Source organism: Patagioenas fasciata, chromosome 14 (genome assembly GCF_037038585.1).
Source record: "Patagioenas fasciata isolate bPatFas1 chromosome 14, bPatFas1.hap1, whole genome shotgun sequence".
NCBI classification, from domain to species: domain Eukaryota; kingdom Metazoa; phylum Chordata; class Aves; order Columbiformes; family Columbidae; genus Patagioenas; species Patagioenas fasciata.
In genome coordinates this window covers 6,156,453-6,184,446 of record NC_092533.1, presented here as the reverse complement: position 1 = coordinate 6,184,446, position 27,994 = coordinate 6,156,453, and the positions used below count along the sequence as shown (strand labels likewise).

The following is a 27,994-nucleotide window of genomic DNA, read 5'->3' as shown; positions in this document are numbered from 1 at the left end:
GCTGCTCCCCAGACTATTGCATATAATTACAGATTTCTGTCTAGAGGTGGTCAAAAGCTTGTGGAAAATTTTCTTATTCAAAATAGGTCTTTACTGTAAAAGATTTTTCCCTGTCAAGAAAATAGTAGTTTCGATAAGTGTTTACTATCATTTTGCCATTGCAAATCCGAAATAGAAAATCTCCACGTTTACCTTTTATGTATGCTCACACATTTTGCCAGTTTGCCACTTACCTCCCACCTACCAGTTGAAAAACAGGAGGAAAAAAAAAAAAAGCATGTGATGCCAGTCTCCACTTATTTTCATATTTCTCTGTTTTCCCATCTTCTCTCCATAGATAAAGACTGAATCTCTATGACTAAAGAAATCAAACTATTATTATCACTTTCCCTGAACAAAAGAAAACTTGTGAAATACTTGAAACAGCACAAAACCTAAATATTCTTGGTTTATTTTGGTATCTCTATCAGGAAAAAAAAAAAAAACAAACTTGAATGCTTTTTTTTTGGTGTGAATTCTTAAGAGGAGAAAGTAAGTTCATAGCTCTATTTGCCACGTTTTCCTTTTGTGTTCTCTTCTGAATTTCATGGTTATAAAAATGAAGAGACCAATTTGTAATTTCACAAATTAGGTGAACAATTTCTGAAGTCTGAAGGGAGAGAGAGGTTGTGGGTGCATCTTCCCACCCTTAATCCCTCCTTTGCCCTTTACTCCATCTGCTTCCAGGAGAATCACTGAAATTGCTTCTCCCCCCACAGCCATCTCTGCCTGGTGGGCACTTAGTTCCCTGCACACTACACTTCAATAAGCGGCACCCCCACTTTAATAAGTGTCGTTCTCTGTTTACCAAGACCTCAAGCTTTTTAAATCATTGACTTTAGCCTAAGCAGAGTTTGCACAGTCCCATGGGGCAGAGCTCCATGTTTGATAATGTGAGGTATATAGATACTTTTAAATGTCTTGGTTTTCTCTACCCCTTTTAAAAGAGATTGTTTCATCTTTATGCAAATGGTAGGGACCTTGACATGTGCTTTTTCTCTCACACTGCTCAGCTAACATCCCCTTCCTCTGCCTTACCCAGTCATAGGGGTGGAAAGCATTAGACTGGCTCCTGGGAGGATAATGCTTCACGCAGCAGCACTTGCAGTCCTCTAAATATTCATTTCCCTGTGGTTTTTTTGTATCTGTATTACAGATATGTAATTCCTATCAGACGTGTCAGGTGGTCGGTGTCTCTGGAGACAGCTGAACAGTGGAGGTGGGAGACTCCGGGAATGTAAACGTGTGCTGAGGAAATGTGAGAGTGGTTTCTGCAGCCACAGCCATCAACACAGATCCGTGGCTGCTGCAGCTGCGCTTCCCGCATGGGGCAGGGAGGTCTCTGCTCCCTGGCTGCTGCTTTTCTCTGCAGTGGCGTGAGCGTTACAGGAAAAAAGGAAAGGGCCAGGGTAGTTTTGGTGCAATGCCTGTTAGTAAGTCAAGGAAGAGAACTGTGGAGGTGATGGGGGGACTCAAAGTCGTTGCATGACACCCACCTCAACAAGGCACGAAGGGGAGAATTCATTTTTCTTATTCTGCTGCTGCAGGTGGGGGAGACAAAGCCAAGGAACATAATGTTTTTGCGCTATTGACCCGTTATGATAGAAATAGTGTGCTGGTGCAAGAGGGTGCGACTCCAAGCCTGAACTGCACAATGAGCACAGCACGGGACCTCAGGGCCGCTGATGCCAGGTTGTGCTCTGACAGAAATGATGCTCCAAGTGAAACCAGCTCTGGTTTTGCTCCAGTGCTCCCTTTGGAAAGCAATACCAGGGCTGCTCTTCCCCCTCAGTTACAAATCTTTCTGTGGTTCACAGCCTGCGTTTCTTCATGGCTAGTTTATTCTCACTTGTTCTCATGCCAATGTTGTCCTTTAGCATCAATAGCTCTTCTCTAGTGTTTACCCTTCTGATGTTTTTATAGACAGCAACCCATCCTCTCTCAGCCTTTGCTTCCCTGCAGTAAACATGCCAGATCTTTTAAATCTCTTCTAATGAGACAAGCTCTCAGTTTTCCAGAACAATTACCCAAATATTCATGGTCTTACCCCCCAAATACCTCATCTACATTAGTTTTTCTGGCTTTAAAAAAATACTGGTTTTACTGCAGTAATGGCAGGTTCACATGCATGTATCAGACTTGACGGAAAAGACATTCTTCAGGAGGGGGGATAATGGTGTGTGTGACACCCAAAAAAGTTCCTGTGCATGTGAAATGCTCTGTGGGATGCTGCATGTGGCTGTGTATGTGTGTGGAGGGATGCTGTCAGCAGGATCATGTGTGTGAGACTCTGAAAAGGATTACTCAGTGTGCGAGGGGGTGTTGTAAGAAGGATTTTGAGGTACGTGACACTGAGAAGGATTAGTCTCTGTGTAAAAAAAGTGTGTGCGTGTAGAAGAGAGGGAAGATAAGCGGGTGGCCGTGCGTCTGCAAGCAGGATGATAAGGACGGCTGCGTGCAAGAACGCCGCTGTAAAAAGCCAGGATTTAGCTAATGGAAGGATTAATGTGTGTGTGCACGTGTGTGCACGCATCCGGGTGAGACGTGGTAAGGAGGATTTGGGAGGTGTGTGGCGGGAGGGATATGGACACCCTGGGAGAGTTTCCTCCATGGGTGTGTGTGGCTGTACCCAGGCCTGCAGCACCCGGGGGTTGTTCATGGCCATGTGCACACCCGTGACAGTGGGTCACAGTACAGGGACACATGAAGGGCTCCCGCACCCACAGGAACAGAGTCACAGAAAAAGCTGTCCCTATCCTGTGGGTGCGGGGGGTTACAGGCCTGAGCCTGACACGGAGGTGCCCTGGGGTGGGTGACAAAGTGGGGTTGAAGATGTAGCACAGCAAGAGGCATAGCAGTACCAGTCCTGTTGGAGCAGGGGCACATCGAGCACATGGGTGGCTGTGGGAAGGAGTGGGCTGTTGGCTGGGATGCAGTGTGGCACGGGGGAAATGTCACCCCATGAGCAGGGCAGGACAAAAGGGCACGTGCTGTGCTGAGCAGAGGTGGTCCGGGTTGGGGGCGAATGCAGCTTAAATGTGTTTTTCTCAGGAGCCGGCGCTCTGGGAATGGCTGAGCTTTCCGATCTGCAGCTGAGCGTGAACGCTGGCAATGTCTCTGCTGACCCCATGTTCTCTGTGTCTCACCTCAGATTTATTCCTGGTCCTCCAGCTGGCTGCCAGCACAGGACCTTTTCTAAGTGGAAAGAATACTGGCAGCAGTCTTAGAGCAATTTATGATCCGGAGAAGAGGTAGAGGGTCGATTGCATCTCAACACATATTATATTTTTTTACATTCTGACACTTTTTTGTTTTCTCCTGTTCTGCATGAAAATTGGGGTGTTTTTTCAAAGTCAGTAATTTCCTAATTTGGTCAAACCTCAGTTTTCATTTAGAGCAAAAAACCAAAAGTGTTGAAAAATATCAGCTAGTTTTATTATCTGCAGTATGTCTGCACTGGATCTGTTCCGCTGGCATTAGTTTCATCTTAGAGACACTAAAAGTAAAGCCTACTGAACTTTTTATGATAAAATAAACTAAAATAGCTGGGGTGTCTAGTGTAAGTTTTCTTCAAAAAAAATGATCTTTTGCTTGTCCAGTAGACCATTCAAATGTTTTCTGTTTAATGAAAGATCATCAAAAGCCTGTCTAGTTGCTTTGTAGCTATCAATAATGTATTTAAGGAAGAAGGCTAAAACCAAAGCAGCTGCAGCTTGAGATTCCCGTTGGTGCTAGGTGTTGCACAAATATAGTATCTCATGGCTAGAAAATAAAGTAGGAGGCTTCCAACCAGAGGTGAAGAGTCTTTATTAGTACCAAAGAAAATTTCCTGTAGATGCATAATCCTTAAATATAGAGATTGCCCATAAAGTGGGGTCTTTATGTCTTAAAGATACTGTTTTGCAACAAAAAACATGTCAGTGTGATGCAGGAACAGGGTAAGTTCTATGGCAAAGGCAGCCAACTTCATCTCCTGCATCTTCACATGCCTGAGACTGACCATGCCCATTGCACACACCTGGCAGAGCCAGCAGGGACAGTGACACTCTTTTGCTCCACTGGGGGCTGGAGATAGGATGGACTCGCAGTGGAGCCACAGAGCTGCCATCCCTGCCCCACAGGGGGGATTTGCTTGGTCCAGAAACCACTGCCCAGCAGTAGTTCTGTTTAAAGCTGCCGGCTGGGCACCCAGCTCTGTGCTGTGCTGGAAGTCATGCATGGCTATCGTGATTAGATAGCCCTTCCGGTTTTTAAAAACTAACAAATCATGAAATCACCCAGAGAGACTCAAACAAGGCATTTGGTGGGGCCATGGTTTCGGTCGGGGAAGGTCTCCAGTCTTTCAGGCAAGAGTCGCATTGCCCTTCTTTTTTTATTTATAAACCTTTAGCCCAATGTGAATCAGCAGGGCGATGAGGTTGAGCTGTGAGAGGAATTGCCATGGGTTTAGTGTTAAAGCCGGTACATGAGCTCCATTTCAAAGTGCCCACTCAACAGCTGGTCACAAAATCCCTGAGCCTTGGGTGAGGTGCCAAGTCTGTGTGTGCTTGGAGAGGAGCATCATGCCCATTGCAGGGCTGCCTTGTTCTGCTGTTAGCACATTCCCTACTCCGAAAGGATGGGTGAGAAGTTCAAATGGGGACAGGGAGTGCCCCGTGGAGCAGTCACCATCCCCTGGTGAATTGTGAGCATCCCACTGGAAAAACATTGCACTGGGCCTATTCTTCACCTTGTCACTTGACAAACAGGGGCTTGTGGGAGGGCACTTGGGTCCCTCCCCAAAATTGTTGTGTGGTGTCTCACAGATGACTGCCTCAACCTGTCCAGCTGTGAAATAAGGTTAAAAATCTTCATGGATGATAGGCTGCCAGGCTTTAGCCAGTGAGGTTTGGAAAAACCTTTCTCAGCTAAGACTAGGCAGGATTAAAGAAGAACATAGTGTTGTTGTCTTTGTCCATTCAGAGAGAGAAAAGACAGAATAAACCACAAGTTGAAAGCCAGTTTTTCTCCCTCACCTTATTGAAACAGGCACCTGGCCCTTGGGTCTCTGAATGCTCCTGCACTCAGCCTCCCTCCACGCTCTCTTTCATCCTTGTTTTTCTCTTTTAAAGCTTCAATTGATTTTGAAATTAAATTGGCTGTTCCCCCACCAATGAACCTCAAGCTTGCATCTCCTTTCCCTTGTTCCCCTTCTCCCTCCCAGCTTTCACTTCTCCTCAAGTTTCTGTTATTTTCTGTACAGTTACTTTGAAGGATTTTCCAGTAAGGATGCCAGAAGAAGTTTCTTAAGGGTCTTTTATCGCAAATTCTTTTTGGTTTCGTGCCTGAGGACGACCTTGGCGACCTATGCTCAAGCAAATGTGAAGCGAGTACAATTTGCAAGCAGGTCGCAGCTGACTGCACACACAAATCAGGTCCTGTATCCCTGCAGCCTCATTCAGGAAACACGTTGTATTTCCCAGCTGACAAAACTAGACCATACTTAGACCCAGTGTAATTCTGTTGGCCTTGATGTAGTTACCAGGGAGACTAGAATGCAGATAACTTTTCTACACTAAAATAAAGTGTCTCATTGTCTTATGTTGTGTAGACTACTCTTCGAATCAGGCAGAAAATGGATGATTTTCTCATAACTTCAGTCCTTCCATGGGAGATTTAAGAATGAAGTTCATAGGATGATGCATGTGTATTATAGCCACACATTTACAGCTGCACCGTCGGGTCGGGGCGAAGTGCACATGCACAGAGGACCTCTGTCAATCAAACCTGTTCCACATGCCGTCCCAGTTCCTCCAGCCTAGACCTGCTACACAGGCAATATCAGGAAAGCACCAGACCTTAAAAGCACACTGATAAAAGCTGTCAGAGGAGACATCCTTTCAGCACACATGAGTTAAAGCCTGATTTTCAAGGGTTGCGGGTACCATATGGCTTCCTTGTATGCCTAGATCCCGAATCACCTTCAGATCATTCCATTGCCTCTTCTTTAAAGAGAGATGGAAGTCAACTATGTCATTTAAGCACATTTTGGAAATGCTATGAAGGCTCTCAACTGGTCCCGCTACTGTCAAGAGTAGCAGTGCAGGGGAGTGATCACAACAAATGCTTAGGAAATATGAGTGCAGATGTTCACTGACACGTTAAATATAGGCAGCCAAAAATAATTTCTTTCACAGGGAAATTAATCTTTAACAGAAGGGTCAGAAACTCAAAGTGAAGGCTAGACACTCCCCTCTGCTACATTCAGCAACTAAAGTGGGTTTCAGGACAGAAAGAAGAAAATCACAGCCTTCACTGGTTTAGCTAGAACAACCCCGGTGATGTGAATCACAGGCTTTTATGTTGCACCCCTGCCTCATGGGTGTTTCTTTTTGCCTTGTTCCTTTCAGACCAAGTCTTTACTGTGGTTTTGCCCACTGATGGCAGCAGCGTCTGCCCTGGCAACCTTCTCCTTTAGATGGCAGTTCCACCTGCCTTTCTCCTTGGAGGCTTCTGGAATAAATGGTGCCTTAATTAGGTTAATTATACCTTTAGCCATCGATGTGCTTACTTTAGATGTACTGTTAGAGTCCATTACACAGTATAGTTTCCCTAGTTTTCCTTGTGGGAAGCAAATCTAACACCTGATGTGTGAAGTTTTCCATGGCTCACTTGTCTTGCACAATGTTTGTTAAATCCAAGGACTGTTTCCACTCCGTGAGAACCTGGTGCTCCTGGTGCCTCTCTGTTCAAGGCTTGCCTGACCCAGGGTGGCCAGTGACTCTTACTTCATGGGCAATTGTATTTCTTCAGAGGCATCTCCTTTCAATGTCAATAGAAGGCTTGAACTACATCTGGTGAATAGTGAAAGGGTCTCTCTGATGCTTGTGAAAAGCGATACAAATTAACATTATCCAGTTTGCTGCTGTTATTCTGTCTGAATCACATTTTATAGGTAAAGGTTCTGTTGAGAAGCAGTAGGGTTTTCTCAGTAGCTGCCTAAATTGTGTCGTAATCTTCAGTTTACGCTGAGTAACTGCTTAAGACAGAAACTGCATCTGTATATGCAGTGTCACTGCTCCCGAGTGATGAAGAACCCCAAGCTTCTGACAGCTTCCCTTCCTGTGGCCTGGTTGTCTTCCCTGCAATTTGTATTTATGCAGAATGTTTAACATGATCTCTCTTGCCCTCTGCAGTTCACTAGGGAGTCTCTTTCTTCAGGAGCTTAAAAATTCTTCCAGAATGGAAATCGGTAGAGAAGGTGTTTGTATGTAAGTGGGCAGATCAGGAAGAGATCTCAGGGTTTACCTGATGTTAAGGATGATCTCATTTTTCCAGGCTATTTTCTCAGTCCCTTTGGCAGTGCAGGCTGTTCAGGATAACCGAGATGCTCCTGGTAACTTCACTGGCCTCTATGTAGGGAAGATGACTTTGTATTTTTCGCTAGCATAAATCTTTACTGTGAACACACAAAGCTCTACAAGTAAGCATATAGTAGAAATACCTTTCCCAAAGTTATTGCCTCTCTAGAAAATGTTGTTATGATGTTTTGTGTCTGAGCATTTGATGCTTCCTGCCACTAACATTGATGGGAATTCATTGCCCAAGGGTGTTTTAGGCAAAAAGTGTGCATCCAAGGTGTCTGTCACTGGCAATATGCTGAGCAGCTTCTCCCACCTTTTGGTCCTTTTCTCAGTCCTGTGATGTTTATTTCCTCACAGGACCAGCTTGTTATGGGAGATGGTTTTTATGGATCTAAGCACAGGTTCAGGAGAAGTCTGTAGCTGTAAAAATCCCTTCTGTCATGCTACTAAAATTACACAGATTTTGCACAAGATTTTTTAGGAACATCTTGGATTCCACTTCCCTTCTAGTGAAGGTCTTGCTATGTACTTGCTACATAGCCAGCCTCTTGGTTAATATTTGGCATTTTGGGTCACATTCTCACAGGGGCTCCAGGCGTGTCCACAGGTCTGTTGGAGCAGCAGAGCAGACAGTGGAGCTCCCCCAGTTCCTGTCCCCACGGCTCGGGGGGACACCACCTGCACCTCCTGCCTGGGGGCAGCCACCCTCCACAGCTGCTTGCAGCCCCCATTTAGCAAACATCACCTCTCAAGCTCCATCTGGGCACGCTAGCTAGAAGCACTTCATGTAAACTGTTTGTTCCACCACCCACAACGAGCTATTTGCACAGAAGCTTCACCAGAGACCATAAAATTGCAAACCATAGGTCCAGATCTCACCATCTGTCACAGTTCTGTGTTCCTGCTCCCCAGACAACACAGTCTCCCACCGGGTTTAAAAGATCCCAGGCTTAAACTTGTTTGTTTGGGATTTTTCATAAAACCTGGTGCTCAGAGGCACTGCAGAAATAAAAATGTGGTAGCTATTATCATTTATTGCCCTCGCAATGCAGACAGGATTAAAGCTGTTCTAATGACAGGGAAGAGATGGTAATATTCCCCCTGACATTAAGTAGGCCTGAAGAAAGCTATGAGCACAATGGAATGGAACATTAATGTGAAAAGGAAAAATAAAAACCCTACAAGAAATGACTATAGCAAAGAACCACCAAGGGAGGCACTTAAGCCTACCAAAAGCCAGCACTCTCAGATGTCAAAGGATCTTGTCATTCTGCACCTAACTCAGCCCTTGCTGAGGTGTTAAATGGGGTTTCAAAACCATTTGTGCTTTCACAGACCTTAGGTGAATATGGTATACAACCGGGTAACACAAAAGGGTTGTACTCTAGAGGCTTAACCCTTGCGTGCTGAGTGTAGTTTGTTGGGTTTGTACCTTTGCTTCTCCTCTTTTCAGAAGATTTTAGTGACTTCAGCGACTGCAGAAAATATGGCAGTTTTGGAGCAGTGATGGCACATGAAGATTTTGGAGCATCTGCCCTGCTAGTTCCATGGATACCTGTAATGTAGCCTTGAAAATTTGTTGGAAATATGGGTGTTTATAAATAATGTGTCAAGGAGCTGGTGGGTTTAAGTATTGCTTCCCACTTCAGGACCCCAAGGACAAGATGCTGAATGTAAGAGATTCTCTTTGTCCTGGATAAGTGCAAGTTTTTATTTCTACGTCCAGACCAGTGAGACTGTGTTTCTGTGGAGAGGTGAGCTTGGTGGTGCATTCCCCACTCAATGTACCCTGTGATTTTTGTCTGCTGCCTTTTATTTTTAGATGAGCAGGGACTCAATGTCAGAAGGGCCAACAATAGCTTACCACAAGAGGGAAACATCCTCTGTGCCCTCTAGCAGCCTGCATTAGCCAGCCTTCCTCCTAACATGGGAGATATTTTAAGATAGAGCACACACAAGACATGATCACTACTGAAAAGATTGATTAGAGAAAATTCTCCTGGTGCTGCATTTGAGTCGCTCCTTATCCTTTGTTTTACGTTCTGTGGTGAGCCAGCCATATCATTTCTTCTCTGCTGGGAAGGTAATTCTGTACTTAGAGGAAGCTATTCAGTGGCTTTCTTTATTGCTACTTAACATGTATACATTACAGTACCTCACAGAGGCCTTGTAGCACTGTGCCAGGCATCCTACAAACCCATGCAGTAACAGTTACATCTCCAGTGGGTACCCATGTGTGGGGGTTACCAGGATAAGTGTAATTCTGAGCCAATTAGAATTAATAATAATGCCCACACAGCCTACTTAGGTGTGTGGAATGTGGCATATCCCTGTGTTTCTTTGAGGGAAACACACCCCTGGAGTTTAAAAAGGGGCTTGTTTAGGGGCTTTTCTTGTCAATTTAAAAATTCAGAATCAGGGAAGGGAATCAGGGTTTGAGGAAATATAAAGGTTTCTTTTCATATAGGTCCACAGCAGGGATTACAAGCTGGGCACAGCAGGACCATACCCAACCTGGCTTCACGGAGTTTAACACCTGCTTTGCCTGGCTGCAGCTGACTGTGGAGGCTGAAGATCGTTCTGGATCTGACAACCGACACCAAGAAACCCAGTGCTGGCACGTGAATGTAGATATATGCTCAGGAAGCGTTTGGGATCATGGAGAGAGCGTGCATTCGTGTGTGTGCTTTGTTAGCTTCTTTGGCTGCTCTGAATGGAAAAAGGTGGAGTGTTAACAAATGAAGTTGTTAATTTCCAGTTTGTTATCAAGAAAGCCCTAAAATTAGTCCTGTTAGTTCAGTGGCATGGAAGGATAAGGTTTTATGCACTGTGGCACAAAACAATTAAAAATTGGAAATTTAGAAGCAGAAGTGGGAAAAAACAGAGACAGGGAGAAAGGAGAAGAGATTATAGGTGGTCAGCTCTGACTGCACGGGGAGAAGCAGGCTCAGGGCACGGGCCATATCATCACTGCCCGAGAGCGCTGCTGTGTAGTTGTCCAGGTGCTGTGATCCGAACCGCTGTGTGTGACTTGTCATTCTCCAACAGGCATATGCTACAGTGTGTGACATGTACCCTGCTAGCGAAAGCTCAGTGTCTGGGAAGGGAAATGTTTAGAGCCACAGTGAGAACTGTTAAAAGCAGAAAAGGGAGATTTGTGTGCAGGTCAGACATCAGCATTTCTAAGGGTTCGCTGAGATCCCAAAGCAGACACAGAAAATACCATGTGTAGATCCAGAATTGGAGGAGATTTGCTGGGTCACCGGGTCTCCTGCTGTCACTGGTCACCAGGTGAGACCATCCTACTCAGATCTGCTCTCCTAGTGTAGCTGCTCTGACTGCCTGTCTGGCTGATAAATGTATTGTCATATCTCTGCATGGAAATAACCATGTTAAAAGTTAGTCTGATCTTCAGTTGCCTGACAAGTCACAAAATTTGGTCCTAACGCTCTAATTTATGTTGTGGAATTTAGTGGCTCAAAAGACTGTAATCCTGTAGATTAGAAATGGCCAAAGGCTCACAAGGCACAGTTGTGATGGGAAATTCAAAGGTATTGAGCTGATGGGGCAGGGAGAGAGGCTGATACAGAGCTGCAGCTAAAACCAGTCCTGATTGCTACCTTCATTACAAACTTGGAAGAAGGAGTATGTGTTTCATAACTGAGCTCCATGCCTGGAGCAGACTTCAGGGAAGGGCTAGCATCAACATTATTATGAGCAGAAAATTATCCCCAAAAAACCCAGAAACAATATAGCTGAGGAAATGTACCAAAATACTGATTTCTCAATTGGAAGCAACAACACGAGTCTCGGGAAAGTCACAGGGACCACAATCAGAGACTGAGACATCAGTTTGGCTTTGAAACTGGCGCATTTGTGAAAGCAAAGACTAGAGAAAATTTGGGAATACCTATACACACATTTTATGAAGCAGGGGAACATGGGACTAAAATTATAATTATTGTGATGAAGATTAAGAAAGGGTTGTTGAGGTAGACATTAACACTCTCCTTCCCCAATGGAACTAAAATTTGTGTTGTAACTTTTCCAGGGAATGTCTGTAGTCTGGGTTTTGCGTTGTGACCTGCAAGCAGTTTCAAGACAGGCACTTACAAAATCCACATCAAAACCTGAGGCCTGCACTGAAGACAGTCACAGGCTTTAATGTCTATGAACAGATATAAAGTATTAGGGAAAGAAAAGAAGCTATTGAAGACAAAATGCATTTCATCTACAGTGAGCTCTTCTTTATGTGACACATTTGCTTTCTTCTACTGCTTATCTTCCCCACTCCCACCCCTCACTCTCCTCTTTTTACTCTGTTTTAATAATTCAGATCTCACAGCCCAGAATTAAATGCTGAGCTGACCTAAGAGCAATGTGTTATGTACCATATTAACATGCTGTGGTTTTGGTGCTTTGTTATTTTCCTCCGTTGTTCATGCCCCTCAGCAGAAGGCTACACTGTGATACTGTATTTAGTTATCCTAGTATAGCACTATCTGCAGAAGGACCAATATAATACAAAAGGCCATCTAATAAAGCAGTAAAAGCAAAATTGTTCCAACCCTCATCCTTTGCCTCCTTTTATAATATCACTGTCACTTTTTCATTTGTAGTAATCTTGCTTTAATATTTATGACTCTGCTTCAGACATGGAGAGCTCAGTGAGGACAAGGTTGTTGTTTTCTATTTCATTGTAGGAGGTTGGGCGAGAGCAGGGATAGCTGGTCTTCCAGGGCCCATGGGGCCCACAGCAGCATCTGTCTGCAGCTGCGGAGCCATGAAGGCATCACTCCCCACCTCAGGGAGCTGCAGAGGGGCTCCAGTTGAGGTTTGTGAGTAAGAGATGGCAGCTGGTTTTGTAGAGCTTCTGCTGCTCCAAGACAACCCAGTATGGCCAGCATCTTATGGTTGCTCCCTTCTGGACGTGGCTTAAAGCTGGACTGCCCAGCAGCCCCGCTGCCAGCACAGAATTGCTGACAGTGTGAGACAGTTCAGACATATGTGTCAATGTCAAACTGCTCATAAGCCTCGCAAGGCTCAAGAGCCACAGGAAGGCCATCCTTGGGCTCCAGAGAGCAGATGATGTGCTTTTCATTAAATATGGTGGTTTTTAATAATGTAATGTGCTATAAAAGGATCTCAGACTGTATCCCAGCTGGGTTTGCTTGCCATGGTTTGACAGCTAGCTGTACCCCAGAAATGAGCCAGCCTGGCGTGTAAGGAAGAGAGTATTTTTTTAAAGACTCCCATTTTAAAAATTACCTCCTCTACTAGAGCTGAAAAATGCAGAATTGTTTCCATGTTTCCTTTGGCATGTCCTTTCTGTTTTAAGAAAACTTATGAAAGGAATGCTGTGGAAAACCTGTTGCCTCTGGTATGGGACATTGGACAAGATGAAGGCAGTAGTCAGCAAGAACCTAACACAGCTTGAAAGCATGGCATCAGTGCTTATAGCTCAGACCATGGTCTTATATTGGGTCTATACGATCACAGAGCAAGAGACAGTCTGACCGGAGGAACTGGAACAGATGGGGCTCAGAGAAAGGCAGTTACCTTCCTCCATTTCAGAAGCAAAGATCCAAGTGGTGATTAGATAACAATCCTAAAACAGAGCTGGCACTGGACCTGTTTTCCCTTACACATAATCTGATCTGTTAGCCACAGGACTCTTATTACCCATCCTGTACCTATTAGAATAATAACCTAATTCTAATCACAAAAGGAAAAGGCTTTTGCAACATCTGAATGCTGCTTGAGATGGGCATCTTGTCCTATACAGTGCTGTCTCTGTTGTCTTTCAGTGAGTTAGCCATCGTTTGAAGGCTACCCAGAAAATACAGCTGTCAACTGACTTTTTATTTAAGGGATTATCCAAGTCTTTGACCCCAGAATCCCAGGTCTTGGCAGATACATGCCCATATCTCCTTTGGATTCTTTTCCCCAGGACCTGTTAAAAGATGCTTGTGATCTCAATGTGTTTCATCTTATTTGCATCTAATTCCTATTAGAAGTGCCACCATTGCTCAGCAATAGTTTGAGAACTGACTGAAAACCCTTCAGTATATTTAATTCTTGATTTTGTATGATTCAGCAAAATGTCAGCAATCCCGAAGTAACAATATGTCTAAAAAGCAAGCAAGGAAAGCCTTGTCAAACATCTTGGTTTTCCTTCTTTCCTTTTTTTTCAACAAGCTTGGTGACCCTGTTAAGGCTTTTGATAGTTGGATTTTCTCTTCCGTTTTGTAGTCACACTGGATGAGAACTACGTTCAAAGACTCTAGTAGAAAAGTAAGAAGAGACTTTAAGATGTGAAGTATACAGGTGGAAGAGCTAGGATTTTCAACTGTTCCCTTTGACAGAGAGGTTAAGGTCAACTTCCCAAGGCCATATCTTCCATCACCATGATTGCAATTCAGAAATTCACTTAAATGACTGAGAGTCCATGTTGTTGATTTTTGTTGGTAAAAGTGCCATGCTATTCCTGTTTCTTTAAATTCAGCAGCACACAAGAAAGAAGTATCCAAAATCCAATTTGATCTTAAGGGAAACTAACATTTGTCAATCAGGCAAACCAGGACTTATTGGTCAGGCAGACAAGCTTAATTGAAAAAAATGAAGTTATCACTTATGAGCAGCTCTTCAATCAGAGATTATTGTTAAAATATGAGGGAAAGAAAGCAGATCTTAATGTAAAAATCAATGCTACTTGTAACTTCCAACGTGGTCAGAGCAGCAGTTCAGTTCTTCTATGTATTTGAAGGAGAAACGTATATTTCTTGTGATATCAGATCAGCCTGATTTGCCGTTGATCAGATATACGGAACATATCTGCTGTCAGCTAAATACACGTGTGGAGTGATGGGGGAGTGTAGAATCTGTTTAGCTTTCCCCTGCTAGAGAAATCTGTGGGAACATGCTGTAGTTGGGATGTGCTGAAGAGATGCGCTCTGACACCTACGCCACACTGGAGAACTGTGAGGACAAACATTTGGGAGGGAAGCTGAGCTGATCCTAATTGAAGCAGGCACTAGTGCTCTTTCATTGAAATTCCACCAGCTTTGCAAACCTTATGTCAGGTTCTCCATCACAGTGTGAGGGTCTCCTCTAGGCAGGGCATGCTAGAAATAAATTAAACGTCCACATCCCCCCTCCTCTTTCCCACATGTGCATACATATGCACCAAGTAAGCAAAGAAAAGCATGTGGGAAGTGCTCCTTGACACCACTGTTGTCAGTGAGTGTGTTTTGCTGCAAGTCTGGGTTTTGGTTCTGTGTCCCAGGAGGCTTGAGCAGATGGAGAAGGTACCACACTGATATTTGGCCTGGAGGTGTTGCGGGGCTGGTCATTTAGTGGCTCACAGAGGGCAGTAGGCCGATCTGACCGTTTTACAACACTCAAAGTCTGGCCACACTCATCTTGCAATTTTTAAAAGGTATGTGTTCATTTGGTTTCTGGAGTAAGTGCTGCGTGTGCTGGATTTGCTGGTTTCAAAGATTTCTTCTTGTCTTGAAGTGTGCATTTCTAAATCACCCTTTTCTTTCCCTGTGTGATGGGGCTGTGAAGAGTAGTTTGGCCAAAATCCTCACAACATCTGTGGCTCAGCATTGTAAGAATGGCTTTCGTGGGGAGTGTGCCATGCCTTCCCTCCTAGGTGCTCCTCAGGTATGACATCCTCCGGTGTCATGAAGGGCTCTGAGGTCTGGCAAGGACCATCTGAATTTTTTGTCTGCTTCTGCAACAGATAACATAAGTCATTTGTGGGGAACATCTGGGGATAATTTGTTTAATCAGTTTTTTTACTGCTCTTGTGGCTTTGGGTATTAGCACTGTCTGTGCCACTTCTGTTCTCCATCGGAGGCACAGAGCAGTTGAGTCTCCAGAGAGTTTAAAATGCCTTCAACTAACCCATATTATTGGCTCCCTCCAGGGGTAACTGGGTGAAACTTAATGGTCCATGAGATACAAAAAGTCAGTGGAAATGATCTAATGTCCCCTTCTAGTCTTAAACTCAGTGAAATGGTGAAAATTCTGCTTCTAAAGGAGATGGCAGATGAGCAGTTGCCAGGATCTCCTACCAGGCTTCTTCCCCAGCTGTGTCTGTGGGGAGCAGTCCTGCTTGCACATTCTCAGCAGAATTGCACCATTTTCACTCCTGGAGACCAAATCCTCATTCCCATCCTTCTGTGCAGCCTGTTTGCCCTTCTGCCTCCCTCAAATACCGAGAATTTTTCAGCCCCTCTTTGTGGTGACCATCTCCAAGAGACGCTATTTGGTTTCGCTTCTGCTTTTACCAAAATCGAAATGAGGTATCTCTTATAACTGACATCTGCCTTTCGTATAGATCAGATCAGACCTCTAGATCCAAAATATTCCTGGTGCTCCTGAATGCAGAGATCAGTCTTGTACATCTGCTGTCTCTGTGTCTGGTTGAGAGCTTTAGCCACAAAAAGTGTCCCAGTAATTTTTCTAGGCTCACAATATCTCTTATTTTCCTCTTCTGCAGAGAAAATGTGCAGTTTAAAGCCGTGGGCATGTATTTTTCTTTTTCTTTTGAAGTATTTGCAAAGGTGACCAGAACTGCCGAGGTCCTATCCTGCATGTACTTTCAATAAATCAGTGTTTCCTCTCTCAGATTTAAATGCTCTACCTTGAATTATTTTCCATATGAAAAGAGAAACTTGAGAGAAATTGCAGGACTAAGAATCCTGAGTGGAGCCCGTGTGCTTTTTCTTCATCTAAATTCAAGGACGCGCCAGCTCCACAATAGCTGCCTTTCCACGAAGGCAGAGGGGAGGTCTCGTCCTGCTTGCTCTACTGTATCAGTCACTTTTTAACTAGGTATCAGGAATCTTATAAAGTTATTTTGATTTTTACTCTAAGGTAAAAGTGGTTTTGGTACAGTTTGAGGAGCTGTCACCTCACCTGGTTGCAGCAGGTGCTGCAGAATTGTGTCCAAAGAGCCGGTTGTCTTTACAGTGTAACCAGGTGATGATCAAGTTAATGCCTCTGCTTTTACCTAATTTTGTTTGTGAAATGGCGTTCTGGGAGCCCCAGTGAGAGATCCTGTGCCTGGAGAGGGGGGGATATGAGATGTCCATGGTTCTTGGTGCAGCACACACTGGGGATGTTCCAGCCAGAAGTCCCAACTTAATCAATTATATACTACAAGACTGATCAGGGTGAATACAGCAGTAGTTACCATGGTTATCAATCACTATGAACTATATTTTCTGAAGGGCTGTTTAGATCTATTAATTACAAATTTGTTGTGAGATAATAGCCTAGTTACAGCCTAGAACAGATGTTCTCTGTCCTTCTTTTCCTTTACGCAGCCCAGAGGCCAAGAATAGCACATGGAAACTGTCACCAATGTCTGCATTTACATCCAAACAAACACTCTTCACTCACGCTCACATCCTTGGATATGCAAACATTTACTATGTTGTGTTTCACCCTGTTTCCCACCTGCAGGAATGAGCGTCAGAGGCTGAACTGTCCAAGTTCAGCTGGTAGACCCAATGGATTGATGGCAACTCTCTTCTGCAGGAAAAGCCAGGCTGTGGCCATCTAGCTGTTACAGGTCATTGGCACCAGGTTTGCCAAGTGTGATGTGATCACCAGCCAATTGACCAGATTCTTTGGACCTTCCATTCCAGCATGATCTTTGTTCTTTTTTTATTTCTTATTATTTTTAGAAAAGCATCAGAGGCTAGTGACTGTTGGGGAACTGATAAGCTTCCTGCCCACTAGGAAAACAAAGAGAGTTTAAAATGTTTGCTTCCTCTAGTTAAAGTTTACATTTCTTAATAGAATGTTATTAGGAAGTTGCAGAGCAATCAAATGAGAAAACAATTGTTAATAAATTTTCTTAATAAAACAATTAAAGTAAATAGAAATTCCAGGTATCTCTTAGTGCATTAAATATATATCAAGTAACTTCTTTTTAGTTTTGCTGGGTAAATTAATTTGGAACAACAGTAATTTAAAATGGTCCTGAGATTTAAACTATTTTGCAGTCACTGCTTTTACTTTGTGCCAAGTTCAATCCCAGAAAGGTGGTTGCAGTTTTCACTCTTTTCGTCTTTACAGATTAATTGACACAGCAGTTTCTTTGTTGTTCTTTCGGGAAAACCCTCAGCAAGCCTTTTTTTTCCAGGCTATCTGCCTTGTCTATGGCCCCTCTTAGTCTGAAAGTACAAAGCAGGCTAGGGTTCTTTTCAAAATTACTAATGATAAAGACTGTTCGTTCTCCCAGTCATCTTTGGTGCAATCTGTTTCAAATGCTGGGACGGATGAGTGTCTCAGAACAGTGTAGGAGGGCTGCCTGAGTGTGACTGAGCCACAGAGTTAAAAAAAAAAAATCTAAAAAAATAATATATTCATTTCAAATAGAAAATAAAATTCAAGGAAACCATGACTTGCTTAAAACAAAACAAGCCAGTTAAGTTTATTGTCTGGATTATTAATTGTGCTGGATTGTTCAGCTGCCCTGAGAATGTCACTTTAATCATTCAGTGGCTCTGAAGCCTGGGTCTCCAGAGATCATGTTCTGATCTCTCACATATGGTATATTGCACTATTCGTTAGACCCACTGGTCCAGTCACACGGAAATGATGTTCAGACTATTTCTATCTGTATCTGCTGCTTTTTCTTCCTGGATGTGTCAGTCTCATGATGGGGACAGTGACTCCAGCTGATACAGGCACAATTGCTAATTGCAAAGAGAGATGCTGCCGTGAAAATAAAGAGAGAGGAGCTTTATTTCTGTCATAGTTTGGGCTTCAGGAGAAGTCCCTGCCCCACAGATATATAATTCTCCTGGGGGAGGAGGGTGCAGAGGTATGTGAGATCATGGATGCCGAGTGGCGAAAAGAGGACAAGCTTCTGGGCTGGGATGCCGAAAACCTGGGTTCAATTTCAAGACGAAGGAAAAATCCTGATCGGTGTCATGAGATTCAGTTCTTAGCTCTCCACACTCTGTGCCATTTCAAAAATCTGGCTGCTTCGTTTTGCTGACAAAATGGAAGTGAGGAATTGCTTTGCACAGTGGGAAGCAAGATTTCTTGCTCCTCCCTCTGATAATTCGATGCTGGCAGTAGAAAAGTGAGGAACAAGGTAATCTTATCCAGGATGGCTGTTAGCGAGTCGGGGGTGACTTCTGGTTCCTGCTGGAGGGACAGAGCTTGGATGGAGCCCAGCTAAGGCTGCAGTAAGCTCATGTCCAGTAACCTGTCTCCAGCCACACGTACAGAAGGTTCAGTACTGGTGGCTACCAGCAGAAACCAGGTCAAGGGATTCCCAAGCAGCTCAGAGTGCTTGCCAGGGGACCCCAAAATGTCACATCCAACTTCTCATCCTGCACTCTGTTGAGGAGGGCTGGCGAGTGATGTGTGAAATGTTGAGTCAGTATAAATGTCACAGCCAAAGGTCTTCAGAGTTGGAGTGACGACAGGAGGAGACACTAGTGCCAGGAGTTCTGACACAGGGAAAACGCTGTCACTGCCACCACCTCCGGCTGGGAGATTTATTGACGGTAACTTGGGATGTGCCATAAACAGGGGTGACATTAAACGAGTCTGACTGTCTCAGGGGCTAAGTTTTACAACTCAAAGTGTGAACTCTCTCTGCCTCACTGAGATCCTGAGGCATTTTTCCAGCAGCTCCCACAATCTCATTAAGTGTTCTGCAGAGAAGGGCTCCAACCCCAGAGAGCCCTCCCTGCACAGCACAGAGCCAGCTGCTGCCATCAGACACAAATATCTGCTGGAGAGCCCCGCATACACCCTCAGGGCTTAGTTATGGCTGCTACCGCTGCCTCGCTGGGCCCACAGCCTTCCCCACGATGGCTTTGTAAGGAAACAAGAAATTGCCACGCAGGTGTCCCCAAGTACCAATGCTCCCCTGGTGTCAGAGGCTCCAGCCTCAGTGCCAGCAGCTCATGCCCAGGGACGAACCTCCCTGTAGCTGTGCTATGAGTGTTTTGAACCTAGGTGAGCCTGTGCTGAGATGTCCTCTCAGTGGGGTCTCAGCTTCTGAGGTCAAACCTGTGGTTTTCTGCTGGAGTCATTAGCCACGAGGGGCTGTGCTGTCATGCAAATGCTTTCCTTCTGCTCCTTGAATGTGTCTGGGGATGCAATAGCAAGCTCTAGCTGCAGCCTTTCTTTCCCATAGTAAAACAGCTGCAGGGGCCAGACAGCTGCCATCCCAAGGAGGCAGGGCTTGGTGAGCCACTGGGCTTTTCTGCTCAGGGATTCCCTCGTTCAGATAACACATTTTATCCCAGAAGCACCAAAATCTTCAGCAGAGCTCCAGGGATCCTGAATTCACTCTCTCGTGTCCCATCTGCCTATCAAAGACAGAGCAGGTGTGTGGAGAACAAGGGCAGAGCAGCCTATGGCCGCAAACTCTGTTGTTTACAGATTGCATTTACCAACTTACAGGCCTCGGGGAAAGTGATGTAGTCCAGAGACCCTACAAGTTATGTCAAGGAAAAAGTTTATTTTGGTGACTTCCCTAAGAAAACTCCGTGTCCTTCTGCCCTCATGGCCTTTCTCTCTGCTCCTCCAGTCTGCTCGCAGTTCTCCAAGGGCGTCTACGCCATCTTTGGATTTTACGAGAGGAGGACCGTCAACATGCTCACATCTTTCTGTGGGGCTCTCCACGTCTGCTTCATAACGCCCAGCTTCCCTGTGGAAACGTCCAACCAGTTTGTTCTCCAGCTTCGCCCAGAGCTCCAGGATGCCCTCATCAATGTCATCGAGCACTACAGCTGGCAGAAATTTGTGTACATTTATGATGCCGACCGGGGTAAGTCACAAGTACACAGGAAGATTTATGGCAAATCAAACACAGTGATCTAGATGGAGTCTTGGCCTTGAGAATTCCCCTTACTGTGGGTTGCTGGAAGATAAAAATGTGGCTAAAGGTAGAGTCAACCTATCTCTTCCCTGTTCTCTATTCCTTTTCTAAGTATCCATCACTGCTGAAGGTGGGCATTGATCTAGATGTAATATCAGCCCGATCCAGTATATCACTGTTTACAGGGTCGGGTCTGAACCCCATCAACACACGGTAAATATTTAATGTGTAAGCGGTTTGAGTTTCAAATGAGGAAATTGTTTATACTGAATAGGTCCCATTTTTAAGTTTGTCCACCTCAAGGCCACTGAGTCCCACATTTATAAATGTGAACCTACAGCTGCTCGGGTCTCACCTGACCCCACATCTTGTTGTAACACTGTGTGTGTTTCTGGCAGGTGGTTTGGAAAACTCCAAGTTCCCTGCATTAGTCAGTGTTAGTTGTCTATGTAAAATAACTAAAGCCTTTGTTGGGTTCTTGGAAGATATTATCTAACTTTCTAAACTATGAGCAGGGCTCGTGATCTCATTACTCTCTGATGCCTCTAAAGCTCCAGGCTTGAAGGCTGAGAGCAAAATAGACTTGTCAGGGACAGTGCAGAGATAAGGGTCATTTACAGCTCTGTCCTGGAAGTTGCAGGGACAGAATGACCTTAAGAGACAAGGAGAAGGTGTAAAAACACCCCATCCTGCTTTCTGTTGACACAAGGCATGGGCATGCTGAATATCCCAAAAGGACTGCAGTAGACAGGGTTGTCCAGCAGGACTCCAGAGTGGTGCTGGCTACACGTAATCTCCTCTGGAAGTCTGCACACATAATTGAGGCAAGTTTGTTTTAAAAATAGTGAAGTTTTCTGATGAGACGTTGCCGAGAGAGGCAGGGACTCTGAACGCAATTATGTATTGTGATTGTGGAGGGTGTCCCTAACCCTAGGAGCATGCAGCCTAAACAGATCAAAGAGGAGAAGGGAACTATGGACCAGAGAAATGACTTGGGTAGTGACAGACAAGAAGACTGGGATTAGAGCTCTTATCTGAATCCTACAGCAGGGCCTGATCAACGAGACTGATTTGTGGATTACAGACGAAAACTAGGCCTGGAATCATCCTGTTTTCCTATGCTAGGGCAGAAAAGGCAGGAGTCAGTTCTAGCCCAGCTGTGTTTGGGTAAGATGCTAGACTGTTAGCTGCTCTCTGTACCTCTGCTGTGCTCTTGCGATGCTGTATCCAGCCCAGCCTGAGGCAGCTACACAGGCTGGCAGAGGGGTGGAAAGATTCCATTGCACAACTAAAACCCTACCATTCTCTTTCATTTCTCTTCCCATCACAGGGTTGTCAGTCCTACAGAAAGTGCTGGACACAGCAGCTGAGAAGAACTGGCAGGTGACAGCTGTCAACATCCTGACAACAACAGAAGAGGGCTACCGCGTGCTCTTCCAGGAGCTGGAGAAGAAGAAGGAAAGGCTGGTGGTGGTGGACTGTGAAACTGAGCGGCTGAACATCATCCTTAGCAAGGTTGTGTTGGTGCGGGTCTTCTGGGAGGGGTCTTGCATGTAGAACAAGAAGGGTTGTTTCTCCTGGAGAAGTTCTCCTCATTCTTGTCTGATCCATGTCTCATAGGGACTCTCATTGCAGCAGGCTGCCGAGCTTGCAGATATTTCTCCTTTGTGTTATTGTGGAAACTGTACAGCCCTGGGAGCTCCCAGGTACTCATGCTGAGTGAGGTCTGCTTCTCCATGTTCCCTACCTGTTTGACTCCTCTGCTGATCCTTTACACCCTCTTACTCTCCAATGAGTTTGCTTTGTGCTAATTCCTCTGAGCAGCATGCATAAAATATGGCACATCCTTGTTCTACTGATGATTTTTCCAGTTTTCACACCTCCTGTGAGTTAGGGTACAGCTGTGAATTGGCACTGCTGGACTTCTGGTCCTCCAGCCTCCATACACTGTACCAAATTATCACATCCAGTGCCTGCAGGACGGAGATGGAGAAGCTTTATGGTACATCTGTAGTGTCCTCAGGAGCACAGTCTTCAGATTGGGCTTAAAGCTCAGCACCCTCCCGGGACATTGAGGCTGTAGCCGGATCAGATGTTTCCAGCTCCTCTCATGCCTTCATTCACAGCCATCTCCTGGCTGTTTTGTCAGCCCATGGCCGCAAGGCAGATGGGATATGCAGTAAAGGACTCAGTAGCTAGGTTATGCCTCCTACCTGACTCAGCCTCAATCTAGATAGTTACTTAGTAGTGCAGACCTGAATTTTCCCCATCCTTTTTCCTTCCTGCCTCCCCTAATGCTTTTCCTAAGTCCTGAATGTGGATTTCTGTGGACAGGAGACCAATGCTAGTCCGTGGACAAGTCTCAGTCCACACTTGACTCCCCTCCTCAACTCCAACCACAACACCTTTCCCTCTCGCAGCCAAGGCTTTCCCCACCACTGGGACTCTCATCCCACGTGGCTTAGAAAGGTCCCCGCAGGGCCACACAGCTAGTGAGCTGTGGCTCCCGCTATCGTACTTCTCATAACCAGCTCACTCTTACCTCGTGCTCCACACGTCGCCTTGTCTAAGCTACCTGTCATCTCCCGTCTCGCACTTCAGCTGCTCGCTGTCTGGGGCAAGAACTGCCATTTCATCAGCTGCATGGCTCAGCAACGATCACAATCCATCCTTGTTGGTGCTACTCTGTTATGTATATGATAAAAAACCAGGTAGCAGGCTTAAACCTCAAAGTAAAGGCCAGGCTTAATGAAGGACAGATCAGATTATTCTGGAGGGTAAGGTCTTCTCTCTGACCATGGAGTAGCTGCAGTTTGAACAAGACATTTGGAAGGACCTGGCTAATGAATTTGCCTTTTCTGCAAGCTTTGTTTTATAGTGTATCAGATTTCTAAGATTAATGATTTTTTTTTAAGCCTGGCTTGTGTAACAGAGAGTTAAGTTCTGTAGCCAAATATTATCTAGCTTTCCTAATATGAACAAGAAAATAAGTCTTTCTTTCAAATTTCTTCACATAACTGGAGCAAGATTTAAACTCAGATAAAGTAAAGCTATTTGAAGAACACTAAAAAAACCCCAGATCTCATGATTATTTGTTTTGCAATGCTGTAAAAAACATCCATTTTCAGGAAGGAGAGGGACAATGTTGTGTTTTCCTGTATTAAAGACAGCAATTCCAGATGTCTGTGCCTAGGAGGTAACACTCCTGTTAGGGATACGGCTGTGAATGACTTTTTCAGACCCGTGTATTCCATTTTCATCCTCGTTTGCCTCCTTCTTCTGAGTCCACAGGGATTTCTGAGAATGGAGGTAGTTATCCCAGCACAAGCAGGGAATGCCAGGTCTTTCACAACATGCAGATGACTGGACAGGGTCAAAGACGGTGTTCGGCTCATTATCACAGGAAATTCATCTGGGACTGAAACGGGGGCTGGCGGCTGGTCTCAGCTCTTCACACCAGCAGCCTGTGTGTGGATGTCACTGCTGTGTTTTCCCTGTTTTTTTGAGTGTTCGAGGTGTTCAAAGAGCTGCCTCGGCCTCTCAGGAACATTCTAATGCGTTTATCTTCTTCCTTGACAAGCCTGTCCCTGTCTTTTGGTGGCTGTGAATTTGTGCTCCACGGTGAACAGAAGAGCTGGGGATGGCTGTTTAGCATCAATCCCTCACATGTACACACCGGTACTTGCACACACTTTTAATTTCTTCACCCTACTCCGTATGCATAAAACAAATAAGCGCCACTGACTCCAACAAGGCAGTTCTCGTGTGCTGGTGATAGCAGCTATAGAAGGAGCCAGTGCTCCGTGTGTTAATGATACGTGCAAAAATGACCCAGTTTCTTTCTTGGAGGTTTCTCTGTGTCATGTCTCAAGGGCATGATTTATCTTTGCCGAGGTAACTGTCGTTTATGAGCCAGGCCTTGATTCAGGGCAGGATATCCGTGGGGCCTCACTGTGTAGCCTTAATGGGATAAGTAAGCAGTGGGTTGTATTCCATCAAAGCCCTGTATTGTTTCTTCATTGTCTCTCATTAAAATGAATAACTGGAATTTCTCCTTTGCCACTGTTTCACTCTGAGAGGATTTCTCTCTAATAGATGTCAAACTGGCCCATTAAGAAGTGGGTAATGAAACCTAGATGGCCCAAGTGAGCTATCGGCATGCAGCCCAGCACAGCCTCTCATCACGTTCAGGCTAAGTGATAAATGCTATTATAACCTCAGCTTGCTACCACCGTCCGGACACATTAAGACTGAGCAAGCATTTTAAAATAAATTAAGATCACAAATAACTGTGTAAAACACAGGAAGCAAGCCTCATAATTCAGGTGGATGGGCTGCAAGATTAACAGCTCAGGGAAAGCTGGATGGCAGCCCTCTCTGGTTCATTGACTCTGACACCTCATAAAATAACAAAGGAAGAGTTTGGGCAGAAGGAGCCAATGCCATCTATTGTTGATACTGTAGAAACAGGGAATTGGATTGTAATTCTTAGACATCCCAGTGCCCTGGAGATGCTCCTTCCTCCCACAAGGTCTGGGACCTACTGCAAAAGTTGGTTTCAGTTGATAAATGGAAGGCAAAAAGTTGGGTCTGGTTTTGTTTCTCATGTCTGCAATGGAAGATACTCAGAAAACTACCCTAATAAGAGTATATATCTTTATAGTCTATAGTTATACAGGTACCTGAGGGCTTCAAACTGCTCAGCAGAAGCCATACTGAAGGGGTCCTACAGGAAGAACAACAGGGCGGTGAAGGTGGTGGTGCTGACATTAGTGTGTAAGGATCTGCTACTAAATGAAGCCTTATTGGGAGTTAATTGCTGCCCCCATGTTAATGCTGGGAATCAGATGAGTTTTAATGTGCATACAAGAGCCACTTCATCAAAGAGCGGCTAAGGCAGATGAACCAGTTGCACAGAGCAAGTGTCAGCTCATTTATAATCCATTTGGAAGTCCCTAACTGGCTGCTCGTGATAATCTGGGAGTGTCGTCCCATGGGGAGGATCAGTCTGTGTTCATCTGATGCTGCTTAAACACCTGCTACCAGCCTGGTATCAGAGAGCAGTCCTGAGTAGACTGATCTCTAGTGGAATCCAGCACAACAGTCGTTTTATTATCATTCTGGCTGTGAGGATTTTTCTGGCCTTGCTGTCACTCGTCTAGATTTTGCCTGAGTGTTGGCAATGCAGGCAGTAATTCAGAACCAATTCATATGACAATGGAAATAAGAGATAGTGTTGCTAGCAAAAAAAACCTTATGGAAACAGCACGATTCCCTCAGAAACTGGCAATTTTTGTGTTTCCTTGTGTTTTTACAGGTTTTGAGGGCATGTTGGTTTGGGCTCTTTTTTTTTTTTCCACTGTCTTCTTTCTGTATGTGGATTGGCTGAAAAGCAGATGGTATCTGGCTTTAGTAACCTGGTAAGAATTTAACAGTGGTGCTGGAAATCAATGTAGAGGAATTTCAATGGAAACATGGAGTCAGCAAGAATAATGTGATTTTTAACTGTATTCTTTCTGGTTTTTTTTTTGATCAAGAAAGAAAAAGACAGCTAGGGACCATCTGATCAATGACCCTGTCCCACATAATCACATGGAACCCCGCAACAGGGGGCTCCTTTCTACTTAGACAACGGGAATTTTTCCAGCTAACATAGAAACTTTCAAATGTTACAGATCTATAAGCAATTGTGCTGATAAAAGAGAATAAAACCCTAACTCTACAGGCATCAGGGAGAAAGGAGTAAGTGGTAAAGAGCATATATAGGGACACCGTGAGCATGAAGATATAAATAATCTTAATGAACATAGGAGGGGAATCCTCTGTTGAGTAACATGTCCAGGCAGCTTTGTTCTGAAGATGTGGCTTGAAGCTACCCCAATGCACTAAAGGAGAAAAATTGCCCTTTAGTCTAAACCTCCTGACATCTCACGAAGGTCAGTATCTGGGGCAGGGACTCTGGCTCGGAGGATGAGCAGAAAAGTTCTTTTGTCTTGCTCAGTGTTTCAGCTGCATTTGCAGGACAAACGGACCTTGGCTTCCTGCTTTGTTCCTTTAATGTCTGAAATATACATCTTGTTTAACCTTTTAGTTTTTGGGGTTTTTTTGAAAGAGCACTGTTTTTATCCGTAAGCCAGTAGGAAAAAAGTTGATCCAGGTAGTTTAGTCTCCTGCCTGTGGAATCTGCTTGGTGATCTTGTCCTGTCTAATTTCAGACTTGCTGCTCAAATATCATGTGTGAAAGCTCTGTCCTTCCTCTGACAGGGTTGTGAACTTTTCTTTCGCTGTGTCTTCCTGTCTTCAACCAAACAGTCTCATTGGGGAATAAATGGGGAGGAAGGGTAGATAAATAAAGCTCTACTTCCTTAGCTGGTCTCTGCTAACTATCCTTGGTTTTCATCTTGCAGATCATAAAGCTTGAAAAAAATGGGAACGGGTACCACTACATTCTAGCAAATTTGGTGAGTTGCCCTCCTTGGCATTTTCTTTATCATCTCATACTTTGTAAAGAAATGTATTTATAGATAATGAGCTTGAAGTCTTTTTACTAATCCACCTTCTGGGTAGAAAGAATACCAAGGTCTTTTGCGGTGCTTTCCTCATGATGTTTTCTGTCTTGAGCCAGCAAGGTTATCTCCAGGGTATCTCCAAGGTTGCTGGAATATTTTTTTGCCTCCAGAATCAATCTGCATCTTTTCAAAGCCAGTTAAGCCAACTGTCAATTACTGCTTGTTGTGATCATGATTTTTTTCACATGCCATGGGCACCTGGGGTCCTGGCATTGCCCTCCCAGCTTCTTTGAGTCAGGCCACCAATAAGTTGTTGACTATTAGTAGCAACTTACATTTTATAACTAGTTTTAACTCCACTCCAGTGTGTGTCCCCCAAGTCAAGTGTTTCACAGCCATCCTGGGAGCCCCACTAAGGGCACACATGTTAATGATGATGCACTCTGACCTTCCAGTAAGAATAAAGTCTGTGCCTATTCCACAACTTGGTGCTAAATCAAATCTGACTGCCATGGCTCTAAGGCGTGAATTGGATTTAAAGATTTCTTTAGGGAGATGATTGTCCCTTTAATGCAGGGAGGTGTTGCCTGGGGACAGAGCAGCCGCAGGGCCACTTTTCTGGAGCAATATGCTGTCCCTTCCTTGGAGGCTGGAGAATTTTTCTGCCTGGGGAGGTTTGGGAAGAGGTAGAAGAGAAGAATAACCTCAATGCAAAGGGCAGATGGAGGTTTTCTGCAGCAGAGCTCCTGCCCCGGTGTGTCCGTCCATCCGCGCAGGGGGATGTGCAGAGGACGGGCGGGCACGACCAGGGCTGCGGCTGCTCCCCCAGGAGCTCTCCCGCTGTGTCCCTGCTGGGTCCGGAGCCCGTTCTTCCCTCCCGCAGCTGCATCTGCCAGGCAGCACGTCAGACCCAGGGTAATTAAACTTTAAACTACCAATTAGTCAAGCGGTTGCTGCCATTCTCCTTCTCTCAGTCCCAAGATAACTCTATAATTTACAAGACAAAAATGGCCACATAATTACCCCACAATGGCCTGATACTGACCCTGCACTCCTGCATGTAATTACAAAGTTAAAAATGTTACTTGTGCAGGGGGAGACAGGCAAACTGCAGAGCAGCCAATAACTTCAGTTACTAATTTTTAAACAATTATTATTTGCTGTAACCCAGGTCCTGGTCCTCAGATGTTTGTGAAAGTCCCTTCACTGAAGCTAAGCAGGGAAGGTACCTGGAGTAG

The 27,994-nt window shown here is 44.8% G+C and overlaps 1 protein-coding gene across 4 annotated transcripts in view; it reads left to right on the top strand.

The window, feature by feature from the left end:
• Window positions 1-27,994, top strand: part of GRIA1 (glutamate ionotropic receptor AMPA type subunit 1) — a 375,607-nt gene that overhangs the window by 291,008 nt on the left and 56,605 nt on the right. For all 4 annotated transcript variants that reach the window (XR_010652343.2, XM_071814704.1, XM_065849353.2 and 1 more), the window contains 3 exons: window positions 19,957-20,196; window positions 21,578-21,762; window positions 26,655-26,708. Coding sequence is in view for 3 of the 4 variants with exons in the window: in XM_065849353.2 (XP_065705425.1) it covers window positions 19,957-20,196; window positions 21,578-21,762; window positions 26,655-26,708 (479 nt within the window). In the remaining variant the exon portion in view is untranslated. The remainder of the gene's footprint in view (window positions 1-19,956; window positions 20,197-21,577; window positions 21,763-26,654; window positions 26,709-27,994) is intronic.